The sequence below is a fragment of the Quercus lobata genome, chromosome 7 (genome assembly GCF_001633185.2).
Source record: "Quercus lobata isolate SW786 chromosome 7, ValleyOak3.0 Primary Assembly, whole genome shotgun sequence".
In the NCBI taxonomy this organism is placed as follows: domain Eukaryota; kingdom Viridiplantae; phylum Streptophyta; class Magnoliopsida; order Fagales; family Fagaceae; genus Quercus; species Quercus lobata.
In genome coordinates this window covers 39,293,553-39,319,023 of record NC_044910.1, presented here as the reverse complement: position 1 = coordinate 39,319,023, position 25,471 = coordinate 39,293,553, and the positions used below count along the sequence as shown (strand labels likewise).

At 38.3% G+C, this 25,471-nt stretch overlaps 2 protein-coding genes across 2 annotated transcripts; one reads left to right on the top strand and one right to left on the bottom strand.

Annotated features, from left to right (window-relative positions):
• Positions 1-5,963: 5,963 nt before the first annotated feature.
• Positions 5,964-10,784, bottom strand: LOC115951354 (CAAX prenyl protease 2). The gene is made up of 8 exons (XM_031068568.1): positions 10,317-10,784; positions 10,072-10,131; positions 9,709-9,921; positions 9,042-9,153; positions 8,511-8,582; positions 8,349-8,411; positions 7,222-7,299; positions 5,964-6,248 (listed from the first exon to the last, which is right to left on the bottom strand). The coding sequence occupies exons 1-8, from the start codon at positions 10,518-10,520 to the stop codon at positions 6,115-6,117; spliced, it is 936 nt and encodes a 311-aa protein (XP_030924428.1). The 5' UTR covers positions 10,521-10,784; the 3' UTR covers positions 5,964-6,114.
• Positions 10,785-23,707: 12,923 nt separating this feature from the next.
• On the top strand, positions 23,708-24,752 carry LOC115951241 (protein YIPF5 homolog). Its single transcript, XM_031068427.1, has one exon. It carries the CDS (start codon positions 23,798-23,800, stop codon positions 24,557-24,559), a length of 762 nt encoding a protein of 253 aa, XP_030924287.1. The 5' UTR covers positions 23,708-23,797; the 3' UTR covers positions 24,560-24,752.
• The last annotated feature ends 719 nt before the right edge of the window (positions 24,753-25,471 follow it).

Here is a 25,471-nt window from a genome sequence, read left to right as displayed (position 1 = left end):
ATCTAGATGTCGCCTAGTAAAATATAAAAAATGGCATACCTTACCTTACTATGTTGTTTTATTTCTCTTTTTTCTTTTTCTTTTTCTAAGAACACCAAGTTGGATTCTTTCTCCTACTCGTATTGAATAGAATATGTTGAGCCAAATCATTTTCACGTAAACTTGTGTGAGCTTGCAAAAGGGTAGTCACAAGAAATAAAACACTTTTATTTCAAGAATAATCCTTTAAATCCTTAAGAGTCTCCTTGATTGCATAAGGAAAAACTCTTTGGAATCCATAAATAAATACATAAATATATATGTATGTATATGAGAAACATTCTAAATCTTAATTATTCAATAGTCTGAATGTCCATGAGTTACAACCACTAATTATATACTAAAGAAATTTAAGGGCAGCTAAAAATCCTTAATTAACCACCAGCAGGTGTGGTACAACTGGTAGGTGACTGCTGAGGCTTTCACCACATCTGAGGTTCGAGTTCTCACGAGGACTGTAATTGCAATTTCTAGAAGCCCCAAAAACCAATAGAGCTTGGGGTGTGTGTGGGTTCGGAGTTTCCGAGCTCCAGTTCGAGCTGGTGGTACCCATGGGCTTACCCAACTGTACCGTGGGGTGTGGGACAATGACTGCCACACGCGAGTCCCCTTTTTTTTTTCTCAAAAAAAAAAATCCTTAATTAATGCTAGGTCAAAAATTAGGATAAAAATAGGAAAATTTGAGAACATTACATAAAATAATTTTACAAACTCTGGGAAACACCCAAAAATTGACAAGAACTTATTCTAATTCTTAATTGAAAAAAAAAAAAAGTGTTTCCTCAAAAAAAAAAAATCTTAATTGAAAATTATAACAAAATGAAAAAATTATCATAAATAGCAAATTTGAATAGATCTAGCCTAAATAAAAGAATTTAATCAAAAAACGGCATATGTAATGGTCATAAGACGGTAAGTTTTGATTCTCATGATGATTTCCTTTAAAACACCAAATTTTGGGCAAAGATTTGCTGCAAACTTCCTACAATATATTGATGTGTAATATTCGAGAACAACAGCTATCCTGCAAAATTCAACACTTTACTTGCCCTGGAGAAGTGGTGTTCTCAAATATTGATACATCACTATTTTGAAAATTTGCTGCAAACTCCTTGCCCCAAATTTTGTACAATTCTATCATTGGCCATGATGATTTCTACTAGCTAGTGCATTTTACTTTTCAAACTTCTTAAATGAAAGTTTGGACTCTTAGTTCTACATCAACCAAATACTAGAAAAAGCAGAGTAACCAACAAATAAGTTTGCTGTCGTACTTGTTAGCTGTTCAGAATCCAATTATCACGCAAATCTACCGTGATCATCGTTGTCTATACCTAATCCACCAGGAAATTCTGTGAAAAACTGAATCCTAATGAGGATGTTGGCAGAGCTTCTAAAAGTCCTTGCAAGCAAAATTTTCTTTACTCCCTCAGTTTATTCTTGACCTTAAATTGCACACTCTGAAATAAGTGCTGGTTTGGCAAGATTGCCAATTGCCAAGTGCCATAACTTTGTACACTCTTGACCGTATCACTACATAAGATACGAAGTCAAGCTTTGTAGTGTGTCTTTTTTTAAGAGGAAAAAAGTTTTCACCCAAAAAATTGTAAGATTAGAAAAGGGCTTTTCATTCAGATTCTGTCTCAGAATAGAGTTGATGGGAGGATCTAATCAAAGAGAACGTCATAAAAGATTCAGCAGAAAAAAAAGTCAATGAAGGTTTATTAAGTTTGATAAAGTGGTAACCCACACCACAATGCCACAAATATGAAACTCTTGGACAAGACATAGCCCCATGGCATTTGCCAGGTTGACCATCAAACAAACAAAACAAACCCATCACAATAATATGAAGAATGTCTAATCAAAACTCAAGTGCATCTAACAAAGCCAGGCCTCAATCTCCATGGCCCTCCCTGCACATTATAGACCTCTGGACTCCAGTCACAACACCATGTCACCAACTCAGCAAGTCAATTTGGGAAGCTCAATTAAGGGCCAAGCTATGATGACTGAATCTAGGCTTTTAGAATTACCCGGAAGGAATGGGGTCAGCTAATAGTTAGACTCGGTCCCAATTTCTAAAAATATATACTAAAAAGCTAAGGTCCCGTTTGGTAGAGTTGTTTCACAACATGTTTTCAGTTTTTAAACAATATTACACGTATTTTCACACGCTTTTTCACTTACAAGTATTTCAAAAAAATACAAATAATATTATTAGAACAACATTACCAAACGGTCCCTAAATAATTTGTCAAGAGCAACCGTAAGTCAAGTATTTCTAATAAAAACATTCAAAATTTAAAATTTTCATTTCTATCATTGAATTATTAAAATAAAAAATTAAGCAATATCTTTCATAATATTTTTTCACAATTATTCAAATGATTTGATTTGTTTGGTGCATAACAAAAATAATGCTACTTTAATTATAATGGTCCAGTTAATATATACTCTTAAGACATACATTAATCATTTATTTTAATAAATTTTTTATAAAAAATTTAAAAAGTTGTTTAAGAAGTTAGTCACTTTTTCACTTTTTTATAAAAAAAATTTTAAAATGGTTTATTAACTTATGCCCTAAGGGCATACATTAATAAAATCCTAATTACAAAATCATATCAATAATTTTGAAAAAAATTATAAGAAATGCTTCTTACTATGAGAAAATTCAGGACTATAACCTTTTGTGCCACAACTTTGTCACAACTCGTTAACGGTGGATCCGCACAAAAATGACAAGCAACTAGTACCACGGACAATAATTGTAAAAACAAAAAAAAAAACAAAAAAAAAAGGTTATAGTAAAACTTAGGTCATATAATAACTATCCTACCATTGGCTATTGCTCAAAGCCGGGATGAATGTCATGAACACGTGACATGACAAGAGGTGACATTTGGATTTTTGAAACGATCCAAAAACATTTTAAATAATATGACCTTTGTGTGTGTATAATATTTTGAAACGGGTAAAATGGCTTTTGTGTGGCTACAACAGGTTGAATATAATATTTGCCAAGTTTTCCCTTGTTTCACTAAGATACCCTGCAGATTCTGGGTCATCATAACAATATCTAAAACCTTGAAGCGTTCAGAAGGTAAAATGAGAACAGTCAGAAACTCAGAAATCATAATACACCCAAACCCTAAAGGCCCCCCTCCCAATTTCCAAAATGTTCATCTCTTGGTTCTTCTTGTGATGGTCCAGTGGGTCAGTATTTAATATTTACAAAGGCAAATGTGTCCTTTCATTTTAGTTATGATTAATATTATTAGCTAGGGGTATTTTCGTCTAAGAAAGTTTTTTGGGCACTTTGACCCATCAGGGTGAAATATCTTGTGTTTGATCCATTAGGATACATGCCTCATCCAATGCGACCTACCAACCAAGGACCCGTCGGGATAAAGTCCCCATTCAATCCCTTTAAAGCCCAACGATTCGGCACTCCACTCTCCTTGAAGACCTATCGGGTAGCCCACATATATGCTCGGACGATTCACATCTCATCATTTGCATACCGACAGATTGATGATCATGTCAATGAATGGATGATCATATAGACAATTGAGTACATGAGGTCGCACAAGTTTTTACGTGTTCTCGACACGTGTCCCTACATGGAAATTACTTGCACACTACACCTAAAGACCCCTACTACACATTCATATCTTCCCTAAATGGGAAGAGAAGCTCTAAGATCTTGGAGTCTTAACTCCAAAATCTTCTCTACAAAAAAAGCTCCTACATTCAAGAGATTTTGGTTAGCTCTACACCACTATATAAGTACCAAAACTCTTCTTCTTTAAGGTACGTGAAAATTCCTAACTTTCACACTATTGAGTTCTTGGAGATTTTCCTATCATTGACTTAACTTTCGGATGGGTCTTTGGCTAGCACCCAACCGATGCTCTCTATTGGTTTTTCATTCTCTTATTCTTCGGGTACCCTAATTGGCGCGCGTGTGGATAATCTACTCACTGACGATTTTGTGCATCATCATGACTAGATATAGGCCAATGCAGCGTGGCTTAATTGGCATTCACCTTGAGTTGGCTTGAGGTCGCAAATTTGACTTTAAAAAGGAAAAAGAAAAAAAGAAGAAGGTGATATAGAGACCTATACCATTCATGAATATTGATTTCCAATCCCTTTGGTCCGTAATATTTTTATATATATAAAAAAAAAAAAAAAAAAAAAATTATAAGGACATACTATTCTTTCTTTTTCCTTTTTTTTTTTTTTTAAATTTCAAAGATAATCTACAAATGCTAAATGGCATAATATATATATATATATATATTTAAATAACAAAACTCTATTTTCCTAGAAAAAAAAAAAAACAAAAAAAAACAAAAAAACAAAACAAAACAAAACAAAATTGTAAAAGAAATTAGTTTATCAAATAGAAAGCTAGCGGGTGAGTCCAAGAAAAATAAGAAAGAAGAATTATTTTGTAGTGTTGGAGAATCAAATATGCCCGATACAGTTACAACTACTAATTTGAAGTATTCGTGATTCGTTCCTAAATGAAGATTATTACCACTAACTAGAGAAGAAGTTTCAAGAACTACTTCTCTAGGTATTGTATCAGTAAGACTTTTTTATTATTTTTTTTTTAAAGTAAGTTTTAGCCCAAAGAAATGGGAAGAGAAGATTAAAATAGTAACCTCCACTCATGAGACATGGTTCCTAACCGATTGTATTATTTAAAAGTGCTCAAAACCTAGAAAACCGACCCACCCAACAAATTGGGTTCGACCCAAAAGATCATGGGCAAACTCAGTCACTTGCGCAATCAAGTAACAAATCTAAGATGGACGAAACTTTGGGTATTCGGGCAGATATCAAGTGTGAAAATCTTACACACCATCCTCTTTTTTTTTTTTTTTTTACCCCTAATCCTTCGAGGATTATGCCTAATTCTGAATCCATTTCTATGACCTGGTCCATTGACCTCGTCTCTCCTCTCTCTACCCCATCCACCTCTCTGCCTCTCTCATCTCCATCATTCAACCACCACGATAGAGCAAGCCAGGGTGTTATTGAGCGACTTCTGGAAGCATTCCGTGAATAGCCGGGATATTGAAGAATATCCAAAGAGGCATTTAGGGAATCGGTCTTATTCTATCTCTGTTTGTACCATTTGAAGAAAGGAAGGGAAAAAAAAATTAAGACCAGTAAAAACATATTTTCCCAAAAACAGTAGCACCCTTGCAGTATTCTCCGTCTAGTGTCTACGCTTTCATACACCCACCCAACGGACCAAAATTCTTATCCAAACCAGATATAATGATACCCTTCAAGAAGCAAATAAGATGGTACCTGTGCATGGAACAATGGAATGCTGTGTCGTGAGCAGTGAATGCTGATCTCCAAAAGTGTAATCTGAACCTTGGTGGTTCTGCGTGCACAACATTTTCTACCATAACTCCACCGAAGTCTTTGAATGAGCATATTCAAAATTTATAATCTTTATATGTCTTTGTATTAATACCCAGGATTGGCCCATTTTACACACTATTAAAAGTTTCACAAATGTTTTTTGCTTGTACTATAAGCCCACGGCATAGGAAGATAAAGGAGTACAAAATTGAAAACTATGGCTAACGTGTACTGGAGATGTGAATGTGCCCAAACTTGGTCTCAATCAATCAACCACCTAGCACAACCCATTGCCATGTTCGCACATAGAACATAGGACATTGTGCAACACACGGAGTAAGACGACGGTTTAGTATGTACAAACTGAGATGAACAAAACCGAACTCACATAGCCACCCTTGGCGTGCTGGTTTGCTGAAATGCCAATGGGACAATGGTTAAATGCATGTGGTGTAGCCCAGAGACAAAATCTCATGGTAGGTAAAGGTTTCTTACTGTTTGGGAAGAGATTATGGCCCAATAATAGCCAAGAGTAGCTGAAATGAATGACTTAACAAGTAATATTCCGAAGAGGCTGCATAAACTTGTTTTTCCAGTTTCCTTTGCTTTCTTTCTATTTTCCCCTATTTTCAACTTCAAGTTTTATTTTTTATAAAACTATCTATTCTCTAAAATTTCACATAATTAGCTCCAAGAACAATATCCATGCCAACATTTGCAACTATCTGATCTATCATTATACAAATCTGGGTGTGTCATTGGAAAAAGAAGCCAGAGGAAGCCCACCATTCCCGCAACAAATGCTACACTTACCATCCCTGAAACAATTGTTAAAAAGAAAAAAAAAAGGTAAGCTTTGATAAAAGAAGGTTCAAGAAAATAATAAAATGTGATACCAAGGACTTAAAAATTGAAGTTCAAAGGATTTTACTATGTTCGCATGTAAATCTGTAATATATTATTATATTGAGCAAATGCATGTTTAATATTTAATAGATCCAAAGCACTGAAATTAGAATCCCCAGCAGTTTAGATTATAGTCAAAGACAGAACAGAGTGGTGAAATTTCTAAGATGATAAAGCTTGGCCAACATTGAAAAACTTAAGTTTTAAAGTTTCCCCACATAGATTTGGAGAGAGCCAACCAACCAGCAACCAAGCCCTAGTCCAAAAATGTTGCGGTCAGCTATGGATCCTCAAAAAACTAGTCATAGTCTGCCATATGTATTCTTTTACGTCGTTTTATTCTGTCTGATTATTCTATCTGAAAGCATACTCTATGTTACTTCCTAAATTAATATGTACCTTTTACTACAGTACTACTTCTATGAATTTTATTGTCTTCCTGTACCTTTTTTCATTCCCCTAAATTTAATGAACATATTCATTAATTGCTCATCTCTAAAACCAAATCATCTCAAGCAACTCTCCCTCATCTTTTCATCAATAGGGGCCACCCCTATCTTTAAATGAATTTATTTATTTCGAATTTTATCTTTTCTTGTATTTCCATTTATTCATCTTAACATTCTCATTTCAACTACACTCATTTTATGTACATGTTGCTTCTTAACAGCCCAACCTTTAGTACCATACATTTGGACAGAACATTAAGGTGTCCCCCCCCCCCCCTCTTTTTAAGATAGAGCATTGCCAAGAGGCTTGCAACTTAGTTGGATATTTTATCAACAGATTTAAAGAACAGCATCAAGAAAAGGTCAGAACTACTTGTAGTGACAAATAAATCCAAGATTTTTTTTTTCAATAGCATAGGAGCAACTAATGGCATACCATTCCTCCTTGAAAACAGCGCAGGCAATCCCATAAAATTGCAGAAGCTATGAGCAACTAATGGAGCAAGAAGATGTCCTGAAATGAGTAAAAGTTCACAACAATGAGGTAGAATATTATTTTTTTATAATTGTTAAGACAAGTGGGTGAGGGGGACTTGAACCCTAGTTCACCTTATGAGGGAGACCATGTAATGCCACTAAGCTACAAGGTTCTTAGCAAGTGAGGTAGAATATTATAAAATGAATAAAGAGACCAAAGGAGCCTCCCAATACCTAAGAATGAACTGTTACATAATCCATGTAAAATAACTAAATATTAAAGGGGAAAAAAAGATGGAAAATTTAAAAGCATCTAGAATTATCTTAATTGAGTTGTTTGGATGACTAATATAAGGATCAAGAGCCAAACCCAAATACCAACAACAACTATGTTATTCAAGCATGGGTCATTGAACTTTGAACAGAATAATATCTGTGCTTAGGCATATTTTCTAAATAAAATAACACATCACTTATCAAGATTAAATAAATAATAAAACATTCATCTTTTTCTGGTAAATGATGAATTTAGATAACTCAAAAGAAGATGACAAAAATACTTAAAACAACTGCATACCATTCGTTCTTCAGTAATCACAATAAACTGTAGAGTTTAAACTCTACAGTCTACTGTGATTATAATCATAAGCCTGAGACCCTTCCATTTTCATTTTGAAAAGGTATAATTAATTCTAAAACTTGAGTAACAACTACTACCCTATTGCCTAAAACAACAAAACTCTGAGAATTTCCAATGCAATGAAAACATGATACAGTATGCTATCTAGCCCAGCACAATCCTAATTGCAAATTGCTATGAACTACATATAGATAAAATAGAGGTGAGCACCATTATATGCATGTCTATGTCCACTCTAATTATTATCAAGAATATTCAATTAGGCCCACGGTAGTTTGTCTTATTGACCAACTGGCAGCACGGCTCCAAAAAATATAGTAAACTACATATAGTACAATCTTAGATTCTCTTGGAAGCCAGCAGATGGAGTATTTATTTTTTATTTCAAAAAATACTTCTGGCCCATGCATTAGTTATAAGATGCCAACATGTCAAAAATCACTTACCAGTTCGAATGTAGAGGAAAGATGCATATGAACCAAATATAACAGTGTAGCCAAGCTGGAGACCTAAAAACCACACATATAACAAGGGAATTGACATCTGATGGATAGAAAAGTTTTTAGAAATTGCATGTATCCCATGGAAACAGTAAGTCATGGGCTTACCTACAACCATGAAAGTTTTTATCAAGCTAAAGTTTTGCTTGCTGTAGAACTCCATTAAATGGTTTAGGTGTGCTGCCAAGAATGTAAAAAACAGTGAGACTGGGAATAAACAATGATCAGGATGAATATTTTAAATGCTCAGGTAAACTCAGGATGAGGATTCTCTGGATTTTTTATTTAATGACTTCAAAGTGTGAGAGGATTCTCCTTCTTTTCCACAATAGCAACTCACTTTTGTCATATTTTAACATGAGGGCAAATTAATCATGATTTCTTATAATTAACTCCAAAGCAATGATGGATAGATTATGTGCAAATCCATTTTCACATTAAACATGAATGTCAGTTTCATAGAAATTGATTGCATAACTACCTTACTCCTAAAGACCATCTAATTCCTAAAACACATCAATGATGGTATACATAAGTCACCACCATCACGCCATGCTCTATGTACATCACAAAAGATGATTCATAATTATCTAAATCATAGATTTAACATATGCTGAAAATGACTTTTTATCAAATTACCTAAACTAAAGAAAATAGGGCACAGACGTATGGCAGTGTACGGTTTAAATCCTCCACAGAGAAGTAGAGGTATCATACATGCCCTGAAGACCAGCTCCTCAGTAAGTGGTGCCTGTTCAGAAAAGCAACGTTAGAAATCGAGGTATAATTGAAAATACTTAGGGTTCCATCTTTCAATCAACCGAATTACAAGTAATCAGTAAAGATTCAATAATGAAAAGGGCAATCACAAATCAACTAATCCTTCATCGTGATAAATTTCACAATATAAGCAAACAAAGCAATGATGAGGAAACTCTGTTTTTGATAATTCAATAGTTGGGGGAAAACGGGTGTAAGATTCATTACGCATTTTAAATTAGGCCTAATATCATCAATGGTTAAAGTCTTATGAGTATCTCTCTCTCACACACGCGCACATACGTTCCTATGTTATACAAACTAGCAGTTTTCAAAGTTATCGTCCGGATTATGCTAAATTATTATGTATCTACTATCTATCATTTTCCAATACACCTACAAGAAACAAATTGCAATAATGGGATATTCTAATAAAAAAGATAGTACACATCATCACAATGGTTAATCATGAAAAAAAATCGATACCATCTGGCATAAATCCTTAAAATTAAATTCAAAGGGCACACCAAACAGTAAAGATACTCACCACAACAAAATTACGCCAAGCCGAAACATTGGAAGCAACCGAAATTATCAAATCAATAAACCCTTGTAATGAACCTTGGATGTACTCATACGAAAATTCTTCACCTCGACTCACACGCTCTCTCCACTTATCCACCAAGAGCAGAGCCTTGAGGACCAAAGATCCCGCATACATTAAAGAAGTCAAGGAAACAGGAAACACCACAGCTTGCCACTGTTTCATACACAAAATCGCAATTTTCAGCAACCATTCACTCTTTTTCCAATCTGCATACCATTAAAAAAAAATATGCAAATCGAAAGTTACCATTCGCAACATAATTTTAGCAAACATTCAATCAAATAAACGATACGATCAACTCACTATATGATCAACTCGGATTCCGTAAACATCGAATAGAATTGACGCCTCCTTACTTCTTATCTGAAATTATTCAACATTATATCATACACAATCAAAATTCAAATTAGGTTCTAAATTTGTGCCAAGTGTCATTTCAATTTTGCTTAATTTTGGTGTCAGGTGACTCATTCATAATGGTCGCTCTCGGCACAAAAGCCGAGGCGACCACTTCATTATCACTACTGGTGGAAGTAGAGAGTGCTTACTGGGAGGATGAGAGTGCAGATGAGGAGAGAGAGAACGGAGGAAATGGCGGCGCAAATGAAGCGTCGGATCATGAAGCTGTTGAAGGAAGGAGGAGGTGGGAGGCGGAGGATCAAAGTGGGAGCGTGAAGAATCGCAACGTACAATAAAGCCATGGCGGTGCAGGCCGTCACCGCCGCCGATTTCGAAATGGCTTCTTCCTCCATTGCTATGAGCTTTACCTTTTGTTTCACAAACCCTAAAACAGAGAGAGAGAGAGAGAGAGATTTTTAGTTAAGGCTGGTTTTTGTGGTTTACTTGGAAGGTCGGATTGGAGGTTTGTTATACTTTTCTTGTGCTCAGTGTAACTGTCATGGAATCCCTCTCTACCATTTCTACTGGTACTCGGTACTCACTACTATTTCTTGTCTTGACCACTAGGCCTGTCCAAGAGCCAAAAATAAAGGTAAAAATAACTAGAAAAAACGGGAAGGTCTCAAACTGTCAAACAAGGTAATGCTGAGAGCATCCGCAGCCAAAATGCTGTCTTATTTCATTAAGTTACTTTATTAATTATATAATATTATTTTACAATATACCGATATTTTTATTTTTATTTTACAATTCAATGTATTAAAATAATATTTTTATATAATAAAATAATATATCCTAAAACTCAAATAAAAACAAAAATTCAAAACTCAAATCACCTCTGTTACCACGATCACCACGAAAAACATACCCAAATTGTTATTTTCTTGAAACCCAGCCACAAACTCCGGCAACCACAGCAACCTACAAAATCAAAATCAAACCAAACCACGGCAACCCCCAACTCCACCAACATGAACCCACAAAAAGAAATCCATCCCAAAATCAAATCAAACCAATAGCAAAATGCCATACCCAATTCCTTTAAGCACTTGTCACAATGAAAAAAAAAAAAAAAAAAAAAAAAAAAAAAAAAAAAAACCAACCTAAAACTCAGAGAAGATGATCCACCATGATCCACGGAGAAGACGAGAAGCTTGGCATTGGTAGCAATGGCGAGAGAGAGAGAGAGAGGCTTGGTTAGGTGGCTTGCGGTGGGACCTGTGGCAGTGGGTCCGACTATGGTGGCTTGGTGATGACATTCATGTCCACCATGGTTTTGGGTCTGAAGAAGAGAGAACAAACAAGAGAGAGAGGGAAATGAAAGAATGAGAAAGGAAGAGAGAGAAGAATCAGAGATAATATAATAATAATTTTTAATTATACAATCTTGCTACAGTACCATCCTAGAAATAGGATGGTACTGTAGCAGTATTGTAAAATATTTTACAATTGACACATTTTGCAAGTCAGGTTAGAGCAACATTTTAAGGCTGTGATGGTAAAATATATCAACATATATAATATACCATTTGGGCTGCGGATGCTCTTAGGAACAAATGAAATGGTACAAATTTTGCTGCAACTAGCCACATGTTCTTAACTTCTTACATGGTAAAGATACGCCATATCTAAGGTGCGTTTGCGTAGCGACAGCGTTGCGTTTGTGTGCATTGCGGTTTTTTTTTTTTTTTTTTTTTTATTATTATGGTCCCATGGCACTGCTCTTGATCAATTAAGTGATAAAAATGTGTGAATAGTAATTTGTAGCAATAAAAAATATTTTGCTATAATATTTTCAGTAATAAGTTTTCAACAAAATAAGCGATATTCAAACGAACACCTATACTATTCATAACTTGCGCCATGTAATGAGCTGTGTAACTTGATGTGGTTTTAGCATTTCTCTTTTTTATCACAACTTTTTTTGGTTTTTAAGTAAACTATATTTACTTCCGGGCATTCTTGACGCGATGGTCACTTTACAAGTATAATTTTTTGTGGGCTCACTTCACACATGTATACACTTAGATTAGACTATAATAGAATTCCTATCTTTTATTAAAAAAAAAAAAAAAAAAACTATATTTGTACTTAAATATAATTAAATTATAAAAAAAAACATTTTTTGAATGAATATTATAGGCGAAACTACACATTTGCTTCCTAAAGTTTACCTACTTAGTGTTTTGGGTTCTTGAAGTTTGAAATGAATACTATTAATCCCTAAGGTTTTAAAGATGAGATCTATTGGTCTCTCCATTAACTTTTGTTAGTTCTTTTTTTTTTTTTTTTTTTTTTTGCTTACATATCTAATGGAAAAATTCAATGGAATTTTTTAAATGACGTGACTTATCAAATAGTATTTGCTGATTTAAAAAAAATAAAATAAATAAAAAACACATTAGTATTTGATCAATAAAAAGTGGGTCGTTCATAAAAAATTTAGATATGGCTTGACAATAAATTCATTTATGTTTGTTTGTCTATCAATAGGCCAAACTTGAGTTTTAGTTTAAGGCTTGTTTAACACATGAGTCTAGCCCACGAAAAAAAAATTGTTTTGTGAACAAACTCATGAGCAATAAAACTTGATTTACAATTTTTTTTTTTTAAAAAAAACATTTTGAGCCTAGGCTAAATTATGGACTTAGTAATAAGTTTGATATATGCTTTAAAAATAAACTCATATCTTGTTGATGAATATCAAGCTTGATAATGTACTTTTATTGGATATTGAGATCGAGTTCAACTTAATGAATAAATCAAGTTAAGCTCAAGTTTTGGGATTTTTTTATGACCTTAAGCTCGAATATTGGTTGTAGGTTTGGTTCTAGCTTAAGCTAAACTTAAACATTTTACTTTTATTATCACGACAAAGTTGAACATTCAATACTCAACAAAACTCTAACTATTTATATATATATATATATATATTCAGCTTGATTGGGAAGAACACTTTGGGAGTACTCTCAGAGTATATGAAAAGAAACACCTATTTCTTGGCCTCTTGATAAATTATGATGATGGTTCATATGTTGCTGATGATTCAGATGATGATGATGACAGGGACCCTAACTGGCTTTCCCAAATGTTTGAATATGACTTTATCAAGTTCATAAAATTAACAAGCCATTATCAAGCCAGCCAACTTCCACAAATTATTCAGGATGCTATTAAAGGATTTAACAGTCCTTTTGTTTCCATCAAATGTTGGAGTACGTTGCCAAAATGGGAAAGAGATAACTGGATGAATGTCCAGCCCTCAAAGCATCTCATTCTCATTAATAGTCACACTCACCAAGGGCCATGGTTTAAAGGAAATTCTCAATTGTCCTTTGATGATCCTTTTGCTCTTGTAGAATGTTGGAGAAATTATTTTAATAACCAAATTATTAATGTTGCTCAGAATTTATGGAAAAATTATCATTTCATGGAAAGTACAGACAGGATTTCTATCTTTGGTCCCAAACCATATTCTGATGCAATTGCTCATTTGCGAATTACTGATCATTGTAATCCAAGAAGTCTTCTCATCCCAGGGAAAACTCCAATGTTTGAGCCAATTTTATATTGTGGATTCTGTAATCAGTATGCTATTTACCATGAGCATGAATGTGATTCTCCACAAAGCCCTTTTGATCTTTTTGATGGTTATCCATTCGATGCTCCTTCCACTGATTAATGAGTTCATTCCTGGGATTTCTACTGTTTGAGACTGCTACTACTTATTTGACCGGCTTGCACAAAAGCCAAAATACTTCAATGGCTTTGAAGAATATGTTGCTGAAAAATCGGAACTGTTTCAAGATACTCCGGATTTAGTAGAAGATTTTGATTCTCCCATTTGTCTGGCCTGCACAATGGCCAAAAAACTTCAATGTTTACTACTGCTAAAAGCTTATTTCCCACCAATATGATGTTTCTGAAGATTCCTAATAATTACTCTCAATTGGCACAAGATGACAAAGTTTCTTTCTTTTGGTCTCTTGTGATTGGTTCTTTTGGGCACCATTAATATGGGGCCTAAAAGGTGGTCTAGAATCTAAAGACACCCATTATTTGGCCTAGGTTCTCAACTTTTCAGACATTCCAGCTCTACGGATGATTCCCCAAAATTTGGAGACAAAAAAGAAAATTCACTATTCATCTGTCACTATTCACCTGTTACTGTTCATGACACTATTCGCTCCGAATTTTGCCTATTTAAGGGGGGTTGTCCCTTATGTTTACAACAAGTTTTACTTCAGAATTTTCTTTCCTTAGAACTCCTTCTCTTAGGAAGCTTTTTTAGAAAGAAAATTCCTTATTTCTACTACTACTACTACTACCTTGTAACTCTACAAACATTGTAATTAGGACTAGTTCAAACTTTGTAACTGTCAACCTGTTTTGAGATCTTGTATTAACTACTACTACTGCTGTAAGTGTTTTGTACTATTTTCAATAACAAGTATTTTCAGTTTTATGTTCATTATTCTACTTGTTGTTATCGCCACCTTGGATGGATTACCGCCATAACGGATGGTTCTAAATTGCTTTCATTTACTTTGAACTATTGCTTTCATTTACGTCGAATTATTTTTTATATATACTGCTTGACTTGTTCTACCGCCTTATTATTGTTCTAACTTATTCATTTACATTACTTTCACTATATTATTATTGCTTGGCTGGTTCTATCACCTTATTATTGTTCTAACTTATTCATTTACATTACTTTCACTATATTAAACTGTGCTTCTGCCTTCAGTTGTGCGTCCTTCCCCCTTTATGGTATATATATAAAGATATATATTAGGGGAGAAACATGATAATTTCATTAATTTTTATTCTATAAAATTATTAAAAATTGATTGTCAAAGTTCCAAGTATAGATATTGTAGGGACACGATTATTTAATGACCCAAGAATGACATTGGACTCGTAAGTAAAGGGCCCTAACAATATAATTTGTAGAGTGTGGGCTTGAAAGGCAAGACCTTGGTCACAGGCAAGCGGTTTGGTCGTGGTTTTTGCGGAGACTTTTACATGGGTGGATTTGGTTTGACTGGTTTAGCATTCCATTGGTATGGGTTGTAGGATTTAGATCCTCGGATTACGTCCGAGGAGCATGGTATCCTTCCCCTTTTTTCCTTTCCTAGGATTTTTCTCCACCTCCCGGCCCCCCTTTCTTTTGCTCCTTCTCCCCCTTTTATACTATTGTTCACTTCCCTTTTAATGTCCACGTGTAAGTTTCACTTTCTGGGGTGTAGACCTGTCCTGTCAATCCACACCTAGAGTGGTTGGGGGGTGGTTGGAAAAGTTAAATTGCATGGTCTAGAGTATGGGTCTGTCAGATGCAGGATTCTGTACTACGATGTTTGCAGCTTTATCCCTTATCCTACCCCTGTACTGAGTTTGTCCTTTTCTTCAGGCGTTTCGTGAGGTGCTAAGCATAAGATCGTCCTCGGCCATATCCTTGGGCCTTTTTGGGTTTTCATTATGCGTACTCGGTAATAGCTCTCCTCGGCTTAGGCCTTGGGCCCTAATGTAGGGTGGGCCTGGGCCACGAATTCTCTGGCCCTACAGATATCATTTATTTATGTACTTTTGGAAAATAATTTAAGCTTGCTTTAAATTAAACTATACATTTAAAAAAAAAATTTACTTGATGTATATGTTTGATTATTCTCAATAAAACTAATTATATTTTTTATGAAAAAATTGGGATTGTTTTCATTTTGAATCATAACCATCACTTGGAATAATAACACACACACACACACATATATATAAAAGAGTCCTCTACCAAAAATAAATTATAAAATTTATATATGAAAGTATAAATTTAGCTCTCATAATTTGGGATTATTTACATTTTAAATATTTATTATAAAATTTTTACCATTACGTTTAATTTCATTTTTATATTGATTTTTTCATTTATTTTTATTAGTAACTTGAATATTAAATATCATCGAAGTGATATTACTAACTAAATAGACATAAAGTCAATGTAAAATAATAATAAAATCAAACGTAATGTGGGGTCAGGGAACTTATGGTCCGACCCACGCTCTATTAGGGCTCGGGGCCTGTGCCGAGGACGAATGGGGAAAGGCCGAAGTGTCGAGGGGAATAGCCGAGGACGACCCTATCCTCGGCACTTCAGGACTTCAAGGGGAAGAGCAACGTCTCGATGAAGGACGCCCCCAAAAAGCCCCCTGAAGGAGATGCGAGTAGGGATGGCAATGGGGCGAGGCGGGGCCAAAGGATGAGATCTTCGCCCCCGCCCCGCATGGATTTTTCTTGCCCCATCCCTGCCCCGCCCCGTCCCGCCCCGCATGACGGGGAAAATTTCTTACCCTATCCCCGCCCCTTAAGGCCCCGCGAAGACCCGCGAAGCCCCACCCTACACCGTAAAACTTTATTTCTTGTTAATTTTTCCTACAACTATTACCATTTTTTCAAATAAAATAACATGTTTCAATAATAAAAATATACTTGAAATTATAAATAAATTTATCCTATCAAATCAAACTAATTTTTAGCAAAAACTAAATAATATTATCTAAATGTTTAACAAGACAATATCACAACAAAAATCTCATAACATGATAAAATAAAATTTTAACAAGCTTAAAGAAACAGTGTTGTTAAGCAGCCAAATGCCCACACAAAATTACAAAAACAATGACACAGACACATATTTAGAGCCACAAACCCGTAACTCATTAAAAAAAATTATATTACGTTCATGATGAAAAGTAAGTTGAGAAAGACCGTATGAATCATGAATGAAATCATCAATTCAATAGTATATAAATTTGTTTCCAATAAAGACAAAAAAAAAAGGTTAAAATTGGTACCTTATTTCCAACTTTGCTAGAGAGAAAAAAGAGGTAGAGCCACGTTAGGTAAAATAAAATAAGCTGATGATATTTTTGTTTAAATAGTAGGGTTTTAGGGTACAATAAAATCACAATATAACCCTTATTAAAGCGGGGCGGGGCGGGGATGGGGCGGGGCGGGGCGGGGCAAGTCTAAAAAGTGTAAACCCATCCCCGCCCCGCCCCGTGGTGTGGGTCTAAAATCTCGCCCCATCCCCGCCCCACCACCTTTGCGGGGCGGGGAAAACCTGCACGGGGCGAAGCGGGGAGGGGCGGGTCAAGCGGGATGGGGAAAAATTGCCATCCCTAGATGCGAGTAGAATAGGACCCACGTGGGGGTACGGTGCAAAACTAGTTCAAGGTAAATACGTCACTTCCGCATTAAATACACCCGCCAGCGTCCTGACCATGTTAATGAGAAAAGACGCCTGGACAGGGCAACTTCGATCATCGCAACTAATAGAAAGTAAGGAGGGACAGCTGATGGGACGGGTACAGAAGTAGGCACCTGCCTGACCACCAAGTGGAGGGCTAAGATCAACCAAGAAGGGCTATATAATGTGAAGGTTAATGCACCAAGAAAGAAGTTGGGAAAAATGACCAAAAACCAGAGCCTCCCAGCCCGCCTCCTGAAGAAAAACTCCAAGAGCGAACACGATTTAACTATGTATGAACACTACGAAAAATCCACTGTCTGGTGACCAAAGCCTAGCCTTTCAAACCCACGCTCTATAAATGATATTGTTTGGGCCTTTTTACATTCGAACCCAATATCATTTCGGGTCGTTACAAATTGTGTCCTTACAATTGGCGCCGCCTGTAGAAAAGGCTTGTGTCTTGGCACAGGTGATGGGTTGAGACAATCACTCACATCATTTCAAACAGCTGGGTGTAGTGTTTTAGCACAAAGTTCCACTAGGGGCTACGTTTCTTCACTAGGGGCTGCGCTTCGTAGCGTCAGCAGCACGGAGGGTTCTAGGGGCTTGGCCGAGGAGCTAATCCCCCTGAACCAAAGTCCCGCGCCATAGTCGAGGGGTTAATTCCCCTAACTACTTAAATATCAAGTTTTGGACAGAACCAAGGTATTGCATGGTCCTCGGACTCAAACCTATGGGGAAACCAACTACTTAGAAATCAAGTTTTGGACAGAACCAAGGTATTGTACGGTCCTCGGACTCAAACCTATGGGGAAACCAACTACTTAGAAATTAAGTTTTGGACAGAACCAAGGTATTGCATGGTCCTCGGACTCAAACCTATGGAGAAACCAACTACTTAGAAATCAAGTTTTGGACAGAACCAAGGTATTGCATGGTCCTCGAACTCAAACTTATGGGGAAACCAACTACTTAAATATCAAGTTTTGGACAGAACCAAGGTATTGCATGGTCCTCGGACTCAAACTTATGGGGAAACCAACTACTTAGAAATCAAGTTTTGGACAGAACCAATGTATTGCATGGTCCTCGGACTCAAACCTATGGGGAAACCAACTACTTAAATATCAAGTTTTGGACAGAACCAAGGTATTGCATGATCCTCGGACTCAAACCTATGGGGAAACCAACTACTTAAAAATCAAGTTTTGGACAGAACCAAGGTATTGCATGGTCCTCGGACTCAAACCTATGGGGAAACCAACTACTTAAAAATCAAGTTTTTGACAGAGCCAAGGTATTGCATGGTCCTCGGACTCAAACCTATGGGGAAACCAACTACTTAAAAATCAAGTTTTGGACAGAGTCAAGGTATTGCATGGTCCTCGGACTCAAACCTATGGGGAAGCCAACTACTTTAAAAAAACCTGGATACTAAACAGGACCTAACACTACACGTGACATCTCGGATGATGCCTATATCTCCATTGAATGAGGGTCAGACATGAGTTCAAGGCTCTACAGGTGCAGGTAAGCTAACGTTCTGAAACATGATTCTAAATATATCGCATGCACAACTATTCATACGTGTTAAGATAATTAGTTCAAAATTCATAAACAATAGTAAGTATCGACAAGGGCAACTAACAAGTAACCAAAAGGAAAAAGGAAGAAAAGAATTTCATATACGTGTTCAACAGGTTCAAACTACTAGCGGATTACAAAGTTTTCAAAATGAAAAAGAAACAAGTTAATCCTTAAACTAAAAACAAATACGAAGCCTGGCCGGGGTTTCTACTTCTTTAATTTTGCATCGGCCACGTCCTGGGAATGAGGAACGGGATCAGCTTCGGTGCCCTGGAGGACACTCCCTTCTGGGGAAGACTGAGCAGGATCGGCGTCGGTGCTCTAGGGGACCACAGCAAGGGGAATTGCCTGTAGGGGCTGGGCAAGTATGGCTGGCTCTTTGGCATTAGGCACCTGAGTGCCGGCCACAGGCTCAACAACCTCTTCGGGTACCTCGGGATCCGTACGCTGAGATGCTTCTATCACATCCTGAAGCTCTCCCCCTTTAAGCGGCTCGCCAGGAGAGGCGCCGACTTGTACAGTATCCGACTGAGTGACCCCTCCCTCATGTTGGTCGCTCACGGCCTTGGAGCTGGTAGAGGTGTCCTCACGGATGGTTGTAGGGTAGAATATGTTCTCCGCTTTCCACAAATCGGATGAAGCATTCACCCCAGCTCGCTTCAAGGTCTCTTCCCAAACCTGGGAGCAGTAAAGCCTGCATACTCCGGGAATCTGGGTTTTAAGGATGGCTTGGGTTTTAGCTACCCCTGTGTTATAACCATCATCCTCGGTCGTTTCCTTGGCAGCCTCAGCCTCGTTTCTGGCAAACTCGGCCTCCCGTTTGGCCCTCATGGCTTCATCGTGGGCATACTCTGCCACACCTTTGTCATGCTCTGCCGTGATCAGTCTTTTATTTAAATCATTGATCAGCTCCTTGGCTATTCGCAACTGATCCTCGGCTTCTAGCAGACGTTTTGTTTGATCCTCGGCCTGTTTTTGGGCGCTAGCTAAACCCGCCGAGGCACTATCCCTATCTCGGATAGCGTCTGTTAGGGCAGTCTTGGCCTTGGCGAGGTCGTCCTCAGAAGCTTTGAGAGTCCGCGTGGCCACTAAGCGCTTGGAGCGTTCACTCTCGGCCGCCTTACTCTGATTGTTCACATCTTCCTCCATCCTATAGGTGGCCTGGAGAGCTTGTCAAGGGAGATAAATACATCGTGAATGACAAACCGAGAGTGAGAGTTAATAAAGTTTTAGGTTTCAAGAGCCTTACCATGCCCAAGTACCTCTTCGTACTAAGGAAGACCTCTTGCATCCTCATTTTCTTCAGCCCATCCACGTCTGTGGGAAGTAGCATGGTTCTCCCTAGTGCGTCTGCCACATAGCCACCCTCGCCATCTCCAAGGTCCCTCATGGACGCAGTTTCCAGCAGTGGCCCCCCGTAAAGCATTGGGGCAGGAAGCTAGGCATTTGGCAAGGATTAGGCCTCGATCCCCTTTCCCTTGCCTTGGGAAGATTGGGATTCAGTTTCTTTACCCTTGCTTTGGTGCCCAATCTTCAATTGTTTCGCACGCGGGGCTTCCTCCCTCTCCTTAGAAGGTTGGGATTTTCCCCCATCCATGGTTTCCTTGCCCTTAGGGCTCCTCTTTCTCTTTAAATCAGTGCCTTCCGACCGAGGAGGCAGAGCTGGTTGGGAAGGAGCAGGAAGTTTGGGGCGGGGGGATTGTGGTTATGACTTTGTGGTGGATGACCTAGTCTGGACAGTCTAGGGCTGAGGTGGTGGGGAAGGAGCATTGGGTTGTGGCGTTCCCTGCGCATCCTTCCCTGGTTGACCCTCGAGGAGTTCGAATAGGCTGGTCGGGGGCTTTCTCTTGAGTCCCATCTCGGCTTGAGAAGATGTGCCTACTGATGACAATTCCGCCTCGGACAAGGTTGGCTCACCTATATCACCGGAAGGATCCTCGAATTGGTTGGCTAGGTCAAACACCTCAAACCCTTCCTCGGGCTGATCTAACTCACCTTTGTCCTTCGCTACTTGATGAGATGAGGAGAGGTCCACCAGTGGGATGCTCTCTGGGACAGATGGTACTTCGGAGATTAAAAATCCTGTCTCGACCACGGTAATTTTTGGAAGCCGAGGACGACTAGCGCTGATCACGTACCTAGGGTCAGCAAATGACTTCTGAACGGGAGCGTACCCTAATATTTTGTGAGTGGCTCGGACTTGACCATCTCCGTCATTTACGAAAACTGCTGCTTGTAGAACAGTCTCCAAGTCTACCCGGTTAACTAAGTGAAAATGTCGTTGATAAGCGTGTGGATCTACAAAAGAAAAACACATATGCATGGTTAGTTACTGAACCATATCAGATTAGAATGGCGCAAAGGGTCAGCGCCCTTCCATTCCCTATACCCCACCTGGTTCTCCTTCTACTATGGGGCATGGATTGCCATCATGCCATTCACCGGAGACGATGAGGAAATCCTTGTTTAACCCCTTGTTGGAATCAGGGAGGCATTGAATTAGTCGAACCCTTTCGTCTCTCGTCTTCATGTAGTTGGATTTCCCCTTCAAATTTTGGAGATTATAGCACCAATTCACGTCATGGTGGGTCAGTCTTAACCCCATCTTTTCGTTTAAAGCATCCACGCAACCCAGAATCCTAAACATGTTGCCGGTGCATTGGGTGGGGGCTAATCGGAAGTGCCTGAGGTAACCCCTCGTTACCGGCCCCATAGGGATTCTCATACCCCCCTCTACAAAGGCGAGGACGGGAATTACTACCTCACCCGTTTCTCTCTTATAGTGCCACTCCCCCATCTTACAATGCCTCAAACTTACGTTGGGAGGAATCCTGTAATCGGCGATGAACTTATTCATCGCCTCTTCAGTATCGACTAATTTCCTCAGTCTCGATTTAGCCATCTCTATGATTTACTAAACAAACTCAACCAGCGATGGGAGAAAAAAGGGAACTAGAGAAAAATAAACCCAGAAAAGAAAAAGCACGAGTTAATGGAGGCAGAGAACTTACATAAAAGAGGAAAGACGCTTCGGACAGGCTTTTTGTGCTGGAGATAGACTTGAGTTTGGACGAAAGTTTAGATGAACCCAGGGTATACGCGCTAGAACTTTTAAGTGCAAAACTGAAGAGACAGATCCGTTCCAAAAAATCTTTTATACTTTCTAGGGTAATTGCACAAATTTTCCCGCCTATAAAGGCCAAGGAATCACCACCGTTTGATCTTCATCATGCCGTAGAACGTGGGAAACATAGAGCCGCCCGTATTTAATGAGGCCACGTTTCACCTTCCAAGGGCTCCAGGAATGTGTCTCGGGTAGACGAAAAGTCTCGGGAACCGATAGGTGACAAAGATTGACAAGCATTGACAGATATCTGATGTCATCAAAACCCTTCTATCCGTTCGAGGAGTCGGATAGCAGGATTTTGAGGGGCTATTGTGGGGTCAGGGAACTTATGGTCCGACCCACGCTCTATTATGGCTCGGGGGTTGTGCCGAGGAGGGTATGTGCCGAGGACGAATGGGGAAAGGCCGAAGTGTCGAGGGGAATAGCCGAGGACGACCTTGTCCTCGGCACTCCAGGACTTTAAGGGGAAGAGCAACGTCTCGATGAAGGACGCCCCCAAAAAGCCCCCTGAAGGAGATGCGAGTAGAATGAGACTCACGTGGGGGTACGGTGCAAAACTGGTTCAGGGTAAATACGTCCCCTCCGCATTAAATGCACCCGCCAGCGTCCTGACTATGTTAATGAGAAAAGACGCCTGGACAGGGCGACTTCGATCATTGCAACTAATAGAAAGCAAGGAAAGACAGCTGATGGGACGGGTATAGAAGTAGGCACCATCCTGACCAACAAGTGGAGGGCTAAGATCAACCAAGAAGGGCTATATAATGTGAAGGTTAATGCACCAAGAAAGAGGCTGGGAAAAATGGCCAAAAACCAGAGCCTCCTAGCCCTCCTCCTGGAGAAAAACTCCAAGAGCGAACACGATTTAATTATGTATGAACACCACGAAAAATCCACTGTTTGGTGACCAAGGCCTAACCTTTCAAACTCACGCTCTATAAATGATATTGTTTGGGCCTTTTTACATGCGAACCCAATATCATTTCGGGTCGTTACAAATCGTGTCCTCACATGTAAAATGTCATCATAAAAATGTTTAAAGTGTAAAAATCAAGACAAATACAATTTCAAAATTTAAGTGCATTTTGGTGCTTAAATTTTACCAAAATTTTATTTTTTGTCCCTAAATTATATAAAATTAAGTTTTTTAATTATTTCTAAACCATTAAAAATATTTTACTTTCATTTATAAACTTTAAAATATATTTTTTATCCTAGAATTATTTTTTTATCCTTATTTTTGTCTCTAAATTAAAAAAAAAACTCTTTACAAATTTAATAATGAAAACAGAAATTTTCAAAATTTATAGATGAAAAAGAATCTTTTAATTTAGGACCAAAATAATATTTTGGTGCAAAATTTAAATGTAATTTACATTTTTTTCACCGTAATTTACATTTGGACACCACGTGCTTCCCACTCGATGTATCAAGAGACGCGTTTCTTCTCATGAAAGGCAAAGTAATTCGTTTTTCCTTTTGAAGGGCAAGAAGGTAATACCGTATCCAAAGAAACGTCACCTCTCAAACATCGCGCCGTTAAAAGTTAAAACCCACCTGAATTGATAAACTTTCAGCACAAAATGTCAAAATTGCCCTCATGCACAAAAATAAAAACAACAAACTGAACTGTTGTAGCAAATTGAATTCTCTCCGTTTCCCTAAAAAAAATGAAGGAGTTCGCCGTACCGCCGGTGGTTTTCCCGACCGGCCAAAATCCGGTGGCCGGAACCAGCGTTCAGCAAAGGAGAGTCCCAACGGCACCGTTTCAGCCACAGAGACCCTCGAGCTCCAGCATCCCCTTCATGTCATTCGATATGGGATCCGCAGCGGCCTCCACTTCCTCAGCCTCGATCTACGGCGGTCCTATCGGCGGAGGAGGTGGCTCTATGCCCGGAAGTGCTAGCTTCGAGGACGAGGAACCCTTGCTCGACGAGCTCGGGATCCACCCGGAGCAAATCTGGAATAAAACCAAGTCGATTCTCAACCCGTTCCGGGTCAACCCGGTCGTACACAAGGACTCGGATCTATCCGGCCCGATCCTCCTCTACATGGCACTCTGCCTCTTCCAATTACTCGCCGGTAAGCTCCAATTCGGCGTTATACTTGGCTGGATCGTCGTCTCCTCTATCTTCCTCTACGTGGTGTACAACATGCTCGCCGGAAGGAACGGTAACCTGGACCTGCACACGTGCACGAGCGTGATTGGCTACTGTCTCTTGCCGGTGGTGATCTTTTCGGCCGTGTCGCTCTTCCTGCCTCAAATCGGTGGGGTCAGGTTCTCGATCGCCGGGATCTTCGTGTTCTGGGCGACTAGGGTTTCCACGGCACTCATGGTTGCGCTCGCTGATGGCGGCGACGAGCATCGCAGCTTAATAGCGTATGCGTGTTTCTTGATTTACACTCTGTTCTCGTTGCTTGTTATATTCTAGTGGGATTTGGTTTTGGAATTCGCTGTTTGGTATTGAAATTTCTGTTTAATAGAGAAAAAAAAAAAAAAAACCTTTTGTTAGATGTAATTTTTGGCTTATAATTGATATTGATCGTAATGCTATAATTTTGTGCTATAATGTGCTATAATTGGCGTTTGATATGGAGGAAATGGATATGTTATTTGTAAATGAATTGTCTGAGTTTTTAGGTGAATGCTTTGCTACATTGGTGTGTTTATTGTTGAACTTTCCAAGCCGATAGATTTTTATTTTGGCGTTGGAGTTTCATGTGCAATGTGATTACTTGTTATAATGTATTTGAGTTATAACATTGATCACCAAAACAAGAGAAAGTGAGGCTGAACTAGATTGAGAAATCTGTGCCCATGTGCTGGTTTATTATTTGACCCTGTTTGGAGAGAATCTGCTATTTTGTGTCATAAATTGTTATCTTCTGTTCTCGAAACAGCTTATATAAGATTATTGTGATAATTTGCCTAATATTGGCCTGTTCATTAGGATATTTTCTTTTGGGCAAAACTTAGATGCATAACCTTATGACTAGTACCTTAGGTTCCCCTTTTAATATTAAGACACTTGGCTACTTAACTGGACACACTAAAAGGCGTTAAAATTTTGCACGGACTGAGCAGTAGCCTTTTCTGTTTCACTTTCGTTGGACTCAAGAAGTGAAACTCTCTCAACCTCCCTCTTCTATCTTTGCCAGAAATCAAGCACCCATACCCTTTTGAAGAGAAATCAAACAATTTTGATAGACTTGCTTTGATAGGAGTGATGTTGGGCTTGGAATTCGAATTAGAGGTGGAACTCCAAGGCTTTGGAAATTGGAAGGTGCGAGACAACAGATCGGCAGTTTCCCATACTCAAATCTAGCCCCTCCAATCCATAACA